This window comes from Giraffa tippelskirchi, chromosome 9 (genome assembly GCF_054371585.1).
Source record: "Giraffa tippelskirchi isolate mGirTip1 chromosome 9, T2T-mGirTip1v1.2.pri, whole genome shotgun sequence".
Classification (NCBI taxonomy): Eukaryota; Metazoa; Chordata; class Mammalia; order Artiodactyla; family Giraffidae; genus Giraffa; species Giraffa tippelskirchi.
In genome coordinates, this window is record NC_137283.1 from 156,551,857 (window position 1) to 156,563,951 (window position 12,095).

The following is a 12,095-nucleotide window of genomic DNA, read 5'->3' on the forward strand; positions in this document are numbered from 1 at the left end:
CTGCAAAACCTAAAATATATACTATCCGGCAGTTTATAGGAAAAAGGTTGCCTATTCCTACTGTGGAATAATAAGATAAAACTACATGATTACTGATAACTTATAAAGATCTAATTAACTATTAGTCTGCACTTGGTTTCTGGAGTAATCAGCCACACATTTATTTAATTAACAAATATTTATTGAATGCCTACTTATATGCCTGGTTCAAAGGATATAGTAGGGAAAGAGTTCTCAGTACTCATAGAATTTATGTTCCGATGAGAATAGGACAAATGATACAGAGAAGTAAGATAAGAACTATGGCTAGTGAACAGAACTTAAACTTGTGAGTACTGACTGCCCCACCATCTTGGTCTATGAAGTATACCAGGCTGTAATATATTCATGTCTCAGGCCATCCACTGTAAGTTATACATTACTAGATGTGTGCTAATTAACCAAAAGTATACTTATTAGCCTGTCTCTCTCAGTTTTATTATAAACTAAAATCCTAATGTTTTGTTCTTTCAAACGTTTAATGGATTATTATTTTGATTTAGTTCTTAAAAGCTATTTTTAATTAGAAAAATTCCCTCAAAGCCTCTCCTAGTGTTAAAATTCTAAGGAAAATACTAGCTAACCAAATACGATAGTGTGTGTATGTGTGTTCAGTTGGTCAGTCATGTCCAACTCTTTGCAACCCCATGAACCGTAGCCCACCAGGCTCCTCAGTCCATGGAATTTTCCAGGCAAGAACCCTGGAGTGGATTGCCATTTCCTTTTCCAGGAGATCTTCCCAACTCAGGGATTGAACCAAGGTCTCTTGCATCTCCTTCATTGGCAGGCGGTTGCTTTACCAGTGAGCCGCTAGGGAAGCCCCAACCTCATAATTTTACATACACACAAATACTGAGGTATAGAGTATATATGTACACAGTGGTGTACATACTCTCTGCACTGAGAGAGGCTAGAAGCAGTAACTCCCCAGAAATAATGAGCAGCCCCAATGCCCTGATTTTAGTCTCTTAACACCATTCTCCAATAAAAAAACCAGAGCTCTGAGAAGTGATTGATTATAGGACTGGGGCAAGGAATATAAAAGATGAGCCTGGAATACCTTGTGACTTCTAAAAAATAAAGATTTGAAGGAGCTTCTAATGGTCAACAGAGAAGGCAATGGCACCCCACTCCAGTACTGTTGCCTGGAAAATCCCATGGATGGAGGAGCCTGGTAGGCTGCAGTCCATGGGGTCGCTAAGAGTCGGACACGACTGAGCAACTTCACTTTCACTTTTCACTTTCATGCATTGGAGAAGGAAATGGCAACCCACTCCAGTATTCTTGCCTGGATAATCCCAGGGACGGGGGAGCCTGGTGGGCTGCCATCTATGGGGTCACACAGAGTTGGACACGACTGAAGCGACTTAGCAGCAGCAGCAGCAGCTAATGGTCAATTTGAGCTTGAACAATTTGAGCAACAAAGTAATGGCACAATTGGATTTTAATCCATGAGTGTGTGAGTTTTCTGTTCAGTATGACAAATTATCATAATTTAGCAGCATAAAACAACACACATTTATTAATCTCACATTTTCCCTGGTCACGAGTCTAGTCACAGCCTCACTAGGTCCTCTTCTCAGGGTCAAAAGGCTCTGGTCCAAGTGTTGGGTTGTCTCATATTCATCTGGAGGCTCAACTTGGGGATACTTTGCTTCCAGTCTCATTCACCATGTTCGGAAGAATTTGTTTCCAGTGGTTGTAGAAGTGAGGCCCTCAAGTTCCAGAGGCTGCCTTTCCTTGCCATGCAGCTCAGTTCCCATCATAGAAGCTTACTTTGTCAAGGCCATCGGGAGCATCCTTGAGCTCAAAGAAGGCCTAAGCCCTCTCTTGGCATCAGGCCCTCACAGGGTTACTTCCCTTTTGATTATTTCAAAGTCAACCAATTATGGACTTGAATTACGTCTATAAAATCCCTTTAACTTTGCCATATAAAATAATTTTAGAAATGATATCCCATCACTTCTGTTATATTCTTGGATTAGAAGCCAAGTCACAGGTTCTGCCCTCAATGAAAAGGTGGAGATTACATAAGAATTTGACTCAGCGGAAGTCATTCTGTGATGTGTCTGCCACATCAAGTCCATATGGATAGAAGCAGTCTAATAAATACATAAACAAGTGGAGAAGAAGAGCTAATTCTTCCTCATAATAGATTCCCATTCACAAATGTGGAAGGAAAGAAGAAAATAAAGAATTACCATTAGCAAGCACAACTATAATAAATGCTGCAGACAGGATTCTCTAATGGATGCTAAAATTAGTGGGTGCAAGATTGAGGAGACACAGGATTTGCAGAGTCTCAAATACCTCCCCTAAGATATTCATCAACTACAAAGAGCAAAATGCAGTAACTTTTTATTGGAGCTTGGTAGACAACAGCTTTGCCAAGTAATCAAGGCAAAAGTCACCACAAATGAAACATCATTGTCATTAACCTCTTGGTAGAATGAACTGAAAAGGGCACAACAATTTTGTTGTACATGTCCCAACATGCATTGCCTTGTTTCAATCCTGACAAAATAACAGACTAAGCCAAATTGAGGAACATTCTACGAAACGACTGATCTGAACTCTTCAGGAGCATCAAGGTCATAAATATAAGGAAAGACAGATTTAGACTGAAGGAGACCAAGGAGAAATAACAACTAAATGCAATATGAGACCCTAGAATGGAAAAAGAAGCACCCTGACTGGAAAAATTGGTAAAATTCAAATATCTTTAGTAATTTCTTACCATTTTAAGTTCCTCTTGACAATTATATAAAGGTTCTATAAGATGTGATCACTAGAAGAGGTGGGCTAAGGATATATGACAGCCCCTTATACAGGTGGTGCTAGTGATAAAGAATCCACTTGCCAATGCAAGAAATGTAAAAGATGCAGGTTCAATCCCTGGGTTGGGAAGATCCCCTGGGGCAGGAACTAAGAACCCACTCCAGTAATCTTGCCTGGAGAATCCCATGGACAGAGGAGTCTGGCAAAGAGTCGGACATGACTGAGCACAGCACTCTTGTACTAGCTTTATAGCTTTACTCTGAGTCTTCAATTAATTACACATAAGAGCTCTTCTGTAAAAAATTTTAATATAAACTTGTGCTTAGAATTTTAAGTTGGTAAAAGCAGACATTAAAGTCACTTACTGATGTTTCATTTTTTAGTTTGTTGCACCAAAAATTTTGGACAGTATTGTGTACATAGCCATTTAAGAGTAATACCTCCTATGTGAAATGGTGAAATTTGTTCTACCTCACAGATAGTGCTTACATCACCACATTGTGCTTACATCATCATAGACACAGACTAGGGGGAAATTGAGACTTTCTTTAAACACTGAGTTTTACTGTTAAAGCCTTCTCATGAATTTGGTTTATTTACTACATATGAAAACATTCTCTTTTAAAATAGTTACCACACTTTGTTTAAAAGGTTTTACTTAAGATCATACATTTGACATATAGAAATCTATGGTTCAAGAGGTGTTTAGTCATTTCAGTTGGTTCAAAAACCTCTGAATTGTCTTCTTTATATGGAGAGTGGACAGAAATGGATCATCTGTATTATGTTTCTCAAACATGTTTTCTGATCATGTCACAGTCATATGCTGTGACTATGCTTATAGCTGTGCTAATGGGAGATGAAGTTATTTCTTAGTAACTATGAAACTACCGATGGAAAAACAGGGATTGAAAGCAAATGGAGAATTTAAAACAGTTTGGGCAAGTCTATCGTTACCATGAAAAGACTCTTTGTTTCTTTAAAGGACAGATTTAGTAAATGAGTAGATAACTCATCGCTTTAAAGAGAGATCTCTTAGAAATGCACCAGACAACCACTATTGTTGCTTGGATATGGCAGTATTTTATAAATTCATGAGCATTCTTACAGCCTTTTTTATGTTTACTTGAAATATGGTATATAAGAGCAGTGCCTGGGACATGTATAGTGTAAGCAGTGGTGTCCTGTATTAACATAGAATTACTGTTGTGTGTGTGTGTGTGTGTGTGTGTGTGTGTGTGTTTTAACTGTCATGAGTCTATGAATTCAGTCTGTCATGTAGAAACAATCATTATAATGTAAGCACTTACTATCTTACTGCAAATGATTCCCCAGTGACATTTTAAAAAGTCAGTATTTGGCTGCTTTAAATTTCTAAATGGACTGGAGCTTAGGGGCCGTAGGATATTTCATAGGAAGCACATGACCCTGAGTCGACACACAGCAACTTTTGTGTATCTGTAGCCGAGTTGATGGCAGTGTTTACCCCAGAAGTTGTTTTTACCCAAAATGTAAGTTTTTTTGCTTTATTTATTTGGTACTAATACTAATTTACTGCAGATGTTTAAGAGTAAATGAATGGTTAAACAGTGCTTTGAGGATTATGCTAAATTCAACTGCCTTTGTTACTCTATAATACTTTTACTCTCAGAAATGTATCTATACTTCTGAGGCAGAAAGTGAGCTGATTGTTCTTAAATTTAAAAATCTTGTCTCTAGATCTCATATAATTCACTGCCTTTAGTTAATAAAATAAAATTTTCTGTTTTATTTTAATAAAGTTTAAAGTGTTTTACTTTAATTCCTATTCTCAGATTAAGGACCATGAAATAACAAAGATTTATTAACTATTTGTTATGCTGATGGAGGGACTAAAGGAGTAAACGACTTGATTCCTGTCTCATGGCGTTTACCTTATAGCTTGAAAAGACAAAAAGCAAAAATTAAATGGAAATCAAATAGTTGGTAAATAGATGCTATTGCTCTATTAGCAATAAAGATTAAAAGATGCAGAATAGTGTTTCTTCTTTAGTGATAATGTACACTATATTTTATAGTTGTGTGTCTTTTAATTGAGCTTTCCTTCTAAGTTTTTGTTGAATCTCTGATTGACTTAGAAGTTTTTTAGAAATCAGTTGTTATTGCTATATTAAGTAAATATTACTCATAAAAGATTGTTGGCCACTATGCTGACTGCCCACTTAGAAGCTAGTTTAAACTTGGGAGTCTGAGTTGACTTCATCAGTCTGGAATTTTGTTAAATGTATTGTAGAAGTGTGTGTCAAGAGATTTGAGCTTGTAGATTGATTTGTGAATGTGGGAACTCATACAGTAGAAAATTGAACTTTTCAGGAGGTGATTTGATAAATATGTTTATGCATGTTTCCTCTTTGTTTTACAAAAAAAAGTATAAAATATCACTCTCTTTGAGCTGTATGTTTTTCTTTGTGGAGCGATACCTTTGTGATCATGAAGATTAAATACATTTAACTGTGTCTTGGTTTTGCGCAATTGCAACATTAATGCAGAAGGTTCCCTATCCCCACTTCCTCTCCTGTGTTTTTACAGGAAGTCAGATGCCCCCTCAGCCACCTGGGAGCCAGTCAGAATCCAGTTCTCATCCTGCCTTGAGCCAGTCACCAATGCCACAGGAAAGAGGTTGGTCTGCAGTTCATATCTTATATACCTTTGTGTTTTGAGTATATAAGGTTTAAATGAGTTTGCTTACCTATGTACCTCCTTATACACATTTATTAAAATGCTATTATATTTTCTCATCAGATGAGAGAAATACCTAAGAACCTACATGTAACAATAAATGCTGAAAAGAAGGATGGTTTCTGGTAGATTGGGTGGTTTTACCAAATCCCAGTTCAAGCTCCAGAGAATCTGCATGTCCACATTGAACCAGGAAGTATAGTTTAAACATGACTACAGTCTGATGTTTGATCTAGCTGTGAAAAATGACTATTAATGATTCAATTTTGATATTAGTCCTAATGAGGTAAAGTGCATCTGTTTAGCTGTTTTGATCAATTATTTATCCCATGATATTTAACAGTAAATTTTTAAACGCATAGTAAAACCTTATATTGTGGAATTATAGGATCTTAGAAATGGAGCTGACCTGGAAGACTGTTAAGTCCATTCATCTCAATTTATGAATAAAGAAATTGAGGACCATAGAAGTTCTATATGACCTTCTCATTCTCAGAGACTAGTTAGTGTCAGAGCCAGAAAAAGCAATGTGAGCTTTTCCTGAGCATTCAGGTTGTTCCTCATCTGCAGACTCGGACCTTTTACTCAGTTCTACAAGTTGACCCGCATATATTATTGCCTTGACTGAGGCCTTAGGCCTTCATCTGTTTGCTTCTGTCTTATTTCCCCCTTTTGGAGGAAAAGTGACTCTCACTGATGATGGAGATGGTGATTTTAGTCCAGATGCGTGTAGATAGGATTTACAAGTGTGCTGTACCATCTAGCGCTGTACCTGATCACCGCCTCCCACTGTCCCGTGAGTTGCCTGCCTGCCCCCACCCCCCCACCTCCTGGCCAGTGGAGATGCCACTTTCCTTCACTCCCCTTCCTCTCTCACCTGCGCGGAAGACAAAAGTTGCTGGCTTGGTAGGTAATATCTAAAGGCTCCTGACCCCTAGTGTTTATAATTATTTCTGTATGAGTTGTAAAGATGACAATTTGTTTCTAATTAGATGAAGTTTCAGTTATTTTACGTATTAAAAACTCAGTAACGTGTTATTTAGAAAGTAATACCAGTGAAAAGATGGATTACCCTTATCTATACATCATTTGTGTTAAAATGAATGTTTAGTAGGAATAAAATGAAATTTTAATTTCTAATACCTTTACATATTTAACTTTTTATTATCATTTAATGTGCAGTTAATACTTTAATTCCCTTATCAAAATACTACGATATGTTTTAATAATGGAGTAGTAATGGTTTTTAAGCTTTAGAGTGCATGAGAACCATCTGGAGAACTTGTTAAGCTGGATTGCTAGGCCACACTGCAGGTTTCTTATTCTGCATCAGAAAACCTGCATCTCTGACCAGTTCCTCAGTGCTGCTGATGTAAGGGCCATACTTGAGAACCACTGCTTTATAAGGAACTATAATGTGTTTTAATAATTGTGTGATGTGTATATTTGTTTCTCTAAACTTTTCACTGTGGCCTCCTATAAATTGGTCTTGTATGTCACATCCTCTCTATAAATCGCTTGTTCTGTGTTAACTCCCCTCTGGCTCTGTTGTCTGGGAGACATGACAGGCGCTTCTGGAAGGAGCACTGGAGCCAAGCCAGTGGGAGTTTCCCCAGACTCCCTTTTCGTGGCTATGTGTTGTACCTACCTTGTGGTACCGGATCAAGGAAGTGAATTAAAAACGAATAGAGGAAATTATCCTGCACTGAAAGCCCACTCAGGCCAGACCCAGAGCTAAAATGAAGATATTTGTTGTTTCATTTTCACCATAACCCTGTAACATCATACTACTGGGAGAATTCTGCTTATTTTGTAAGCATCAGAAGATAAGAGGTACTTTTATTTGGAAATCCTACAATAAACCTTTATTGCTACAAACTGAAAAAGAACCCCTCTTCTGCATTCTCCAGTGTCTTTTCAGCCCCTTCCACCTGATGAACATTTAAGAAGTTTAAAAATGTAGAATGCCAAATGTGAAGGACAAGATGACAGGTTCAGTTCAGTTCAGTCTCTCAGTCATGTCTGACTCTTTGTGACCCCATGAACCGTAGCACACCAGGCCTCCCTGTCCATCACCAACTCCCAGAGTCCACCCAAACCCATGTCCATTGAGTCGGTGATGCCATCCATCCATCTCATCCTCTGTCGTCCCCTTCTCCTCCTGCCCTCAATATTTCCCAGCATCAGGGTCTTTTCAAATGAGTCAGCTCGTCGCATCAGGTGGCCAAAGTATTGGAGTTTCAGCTTCAACATCAGTCCTTCCAATGAACACCCAGAACTGATCTCCTTTAGGATGAACTAGCTAGATCTCTTTGCAGTCCAAGGGACTCTCAAGAGTCTTCTCCAACAATACAGGGCAAAAGCATCAATTCTTTGGCACTCAGCTTTCTTTATAGTCCAACTCTCACATCCATACATGACCACTGGAAAAACCATAGCCTTGACTAGACAGACCTTTGTTGGCAAAGTAATGTCTCTGCTTTTTAATATGCTCTCTAGGTTAGTCATAACTTTCCTTGCAAGGAGTAAGCGTCTTTTAATTTCATGGCTGCAATCACTATCTACAGTGATTTTGGAGCCCAAAAAAATTAATAGTTTCCACTGTTTCCCCATCTATTTGCCATGAAGTGATGGGAACAGATGCCATGACCTTAGTTTTCTGAATGTTGAACTTTAAGCCAACTTTTCCACTCTCCTCTTTTACTTTCATCAAGAGGCTCTTTAGTTCTTCTTCACTTTCTGCCCTAAGGGTAGTGTCATCTGCCTATCTGAGGTTATTGATATTTTTCCTGGCAATCTTGATTCCAGCTTGTGCTTCATCCAGCCCAGCATTTCTCATGATGTACTCTGCATATACGTTAAATAAGCAGGGTGACAATATACAGCCTTGATGTATTCCTTTCCCTATTTGGAACCAGTCTGTTCCATATCCACTTCTAACTGTTGCTTCCTCACCTGCATACAGGTTTCTCAAGAGGCAGGTCAGATGGTCTAGTATTCCCATCTCTTTCAGAATTTTCCACAGTTTATTGTGATCCACACAGTCAAAGGCTTTGGCATAGTCAATGAATGAGAAATAGATGTTTTTTGGAAATCTTGCTTTTTCAATGATCCAGCGGATGTTGGCAATTTGATCTCTGGTTCCTCTGCCTTTTCTAAAACCAGCTTGAACATCTAGAAGTTCACGGTTCACGTATTGCTGAAGCCTGGCTTGGAGAATTTTGAGCATTACTTTACTAGCGTGTGAGATGAGTGCAATTGTGTGGTAGTTTGAGCATTCTTTGGCATTGCCTTTCTTTGGGATTGGGATGAAAACTGACCTTTTCCAGTCCTGTGGCCGCTGCTGAGTTTTCCAAATTTGCTGACATATTGAGTACAGCGCTTTCACAGCATCATCTTTTAGGATTCAAAATAGCTCAACTGGAATTCCATCACCTCCACTAGCTTTGTTCATAGTGATGCTTCCTAAGGCCCACTTGACTTCACATTCCAGGATGTCTGGCTCTAGGTGAGTGATCACACCATCGTGATTATCTGGGTCGTGAAGATCTTTTTTGTATAGTTCTTCTGTGTGTTCTTGCCACCTCTTCTTAATATCTTCTGCTTCTGTTAGGTCCATACCATTTCTTTCCTTATTGAGCCCATCTTTGCATGAAATGTTCCCTTGGTATCTCTAATTTTCTTAAACAGATCTCTGTTCTTTCCTATTCTATTGTTTTCCTCTATTTCTTTGCATTGATTGCTGAGAAAGGCTTTCTTTTCTCTTCTTGCTATTCTTTGGAACTCTGCCTTCAAATGGGTTTATCTTTCCTTTTCTCCTTTGCTTTTTGCTTCTCTTCTTTTCCCAGCTATCTGTAAGGCCTCCTCAGACAGCCATTTTGCTTTTTTGCATTTCGTTTCCATGGGGATGGTCTTGATCCCTGTCTCCTGTACAATGTCACGGGCCTCTAACCATAGTTCATCAGGCAGTCTGTCTATCAGATCTAGTCCCTTGAATCTATTTCTCACTTCTACTGTATAATCGTAAGGGATTTGATTTATGTCATACCTGAATGGTCTAGTGGTTTTCCTCACTTTCTTCAATTTAAGTCTGAATTTGGCAATAAGGAGTTCATGATCTGAGCCACAGGCAGCTCCAGGTCTTGTTTTTGCTGCCTGTATAGAGCTTTTCCATCTTTGGCTGCAAAGAATATAATCAGTCTGATTTCAGTGTTGACCATCTGGTGATGTCCATGTGTAGAGTCTTCTCTTGTGTTGTTGGAAGAGGGTGTTTACTATGACCAGTGTGTTCTCTTGGCAAAACTCTATTAGCCTTTGCCCTGCTTCATTCTGTACTCCAAGGCCAAATTTGCCTGTTACTCCAGGTATTTCTTGACTTCCTACTTTTGCATTCCAGTCCCCTATAATGAAAAGGACATCTGTTTTGGGTGTTAGTTCTAAAAGGTCTTGTAGGTCTTCATAGAACGGATCAACTTCAGCTTCTTCAGCATTACTGGCTGGGGCGTAGACTTGGATTACCATGATATTCAATGGTTTGCCTTGGAAACAGGAAATGTAGTTAAATCAAACTTTTAACCTAAATGAATACATTTGCAAGACAAAATCCAGGGTGTTCCTCTGGTGTCACTGCATAGAAACCACTTGTTGATATGTTTGGGTTTTCCCCCCTCTTATGTATAGTGTGATTTCGGTAACTAGTAGTGGATACATAACTGACAACCTGGCTAGTTTTAATGACTACTTCCGTCAAATAGTAAAAGATGACTTTTATAATTTGCTAAATCTGAATTGATTTTTATGAATGTGTTCTTCTAACTTCCCTGAGACTGTGCTGGAGGCACCACGTGCATCCGTTGGCTGGTGCTTTGCCATGTATGAGTTAAATTTCCTCTAAAATTGGGTAGCAAGTACTTTTTTTTTTAATGATTTGTTAAAATCTAGGAAGATATGTTAGCTCCTACCTGATAACACTTGATAATGTGTTTTAATGGCAGATGATGTAATCATTTTGATGATTTGATCCAATAATGAAAAGCATTTTTTGTTTGTTTTACCATCATTTGGTATGTACCAACAATATATATAATGCAAAGTAAATCTAAGAAAACGCTTGCTGTAAAATTCTCCAGTATTGATCCCCATGTAATTTAACTTACTTTATCCTTTTGTAATTTATATACCCTCTCCCCTTATTTAAGGAAGTAATGAAAGAAGAGGAAAAAAAATATATTGCTGAGTTAGCATCTTATTTTTAAAAATGTGTACTTTCTCAGAAACCATGGACCCTGAGAGACAAGATAAGACACAGCTTCTGTACTGCTGAGTGCTAAAATAACCAAGCTAAACTCTTCCTTTTACACTTATTTGTTTTAACAAGTAAGATTATAAAAGAGTAAAATTCCACAATTTCACACGTTTTCTTTATATACCCATAGGAAATAGATTTACCTTAATGGCGGAGAAACCAGAAACACACTTGTCCAGAGACACTTGCACAAAACAAGAGCCTCTGCAGCCTGCTTTCCCACGGAGTGCGATATTCTGGGTCCTCCCTCTCTCCTTGTGGGGGTCAGCCGGGTTGACCTACAACCCTGGCTCTCAGTCCCTTCAGGCTCAAGAAGCTGCTGTCTTGCTCTGCTGTCATTTCTGGGGTTTGATCTTTGTATTCCCATTCAGGAAGAACATTCATTAATAAATTACATACCCTGTTGAGAATTTTGCAAGTCTGAGTCTGTCCTAGGGTCCAAACCATCATGGCAGCAGCAAGGCCATCTCCTTGTCCCGAGACTGAGCACAGAGTCCGTGCTCCATCTAGACCTGGAGCTCTGCAGTGCCCACCCCCTCTTTACTTGGTGGTCCTGGTGTCGAGTGTATCAAAAGGCAGCAGTCACAAATTCATTTCCCCACATTGTGTGTAGGCAAAAATAAGTGTTTCTGTAGTTTTCTATTTTCCATCTACAAAGGTGTATGTGCATATGGCCATCAGAATTTACAGAAAGGAGAAAGATACTTTGGAGATCTATTGACTTCTTTATCCTTATTTAGTATTGTCTCCTCTACATTTTATGTACTTCCCAGTATAATACTTGATTTATACTCTCCTGTTTGCATATTATGTGGTGCTTCTTACTAAATGAATAAAAAAAAATTAGTTCAGATTCTTTGGTATTAACTTTTTCATTACTGATATGTTTGTTTTTTTTAAATGTCAAAACTTCAGCTTAGTATTGCCATTGGTTTTTATTTAAACCAAATCTTTTCTTTCTAGACCTCATATAACCACATGCCCTCACCCAAAAAATCAAATACTATGAATTATACGAACAATAGTTGGAAGAATAGTTAAGATAACCCTAAAATACTGAAATATATTTTACAAGAAAATTGTAGCCAACGTGTTTAGATTAGCTTTATCCTTATTTGTTAATCTTTAACATATATATCTTAAAATTTGAAAAAGGCAGTAAGAAATGGCTTACTAGTAGATTGTCCTGTTTTCTAGCAGGGAATATAGGATAGCCATCTAACTAGATAAATAAGTATAATTATTATTAATATCA

General features: G+C 38.1%; 1 protein-coding gene across 16 annotated transcripts in view; it reads left to right on the plus strand.

Annotated features, from left to right (window-relative positions):
• The window catches only part of ARID1B (AT-rich interaction domain 1B), a 418,737-nt gene that overhangs the window by 315,713 nt on the left and 90,929 nt on the right, over window positions 1-12,095 (plus strand). For 15 of the 16 annotated variants that reach the window (XM_081529728.1, XM_081529730.1, XM_081529733.1 and 12 more), the window contains one exon: window positions 5,386-5,475. The exons of the other annotated variant lie outside the window; for it this stretch is intronic. In XM_081529728.1, coding sequence (XP_081385854.1) covers window positions 5,386-5,475 — 90 coding nt within the window. The remainder of the gene's footprint in view (window positions 1-5,385; window positions 5,476-12,095) is intronic. 16 annotated transcript variants of the gene reach the window in all.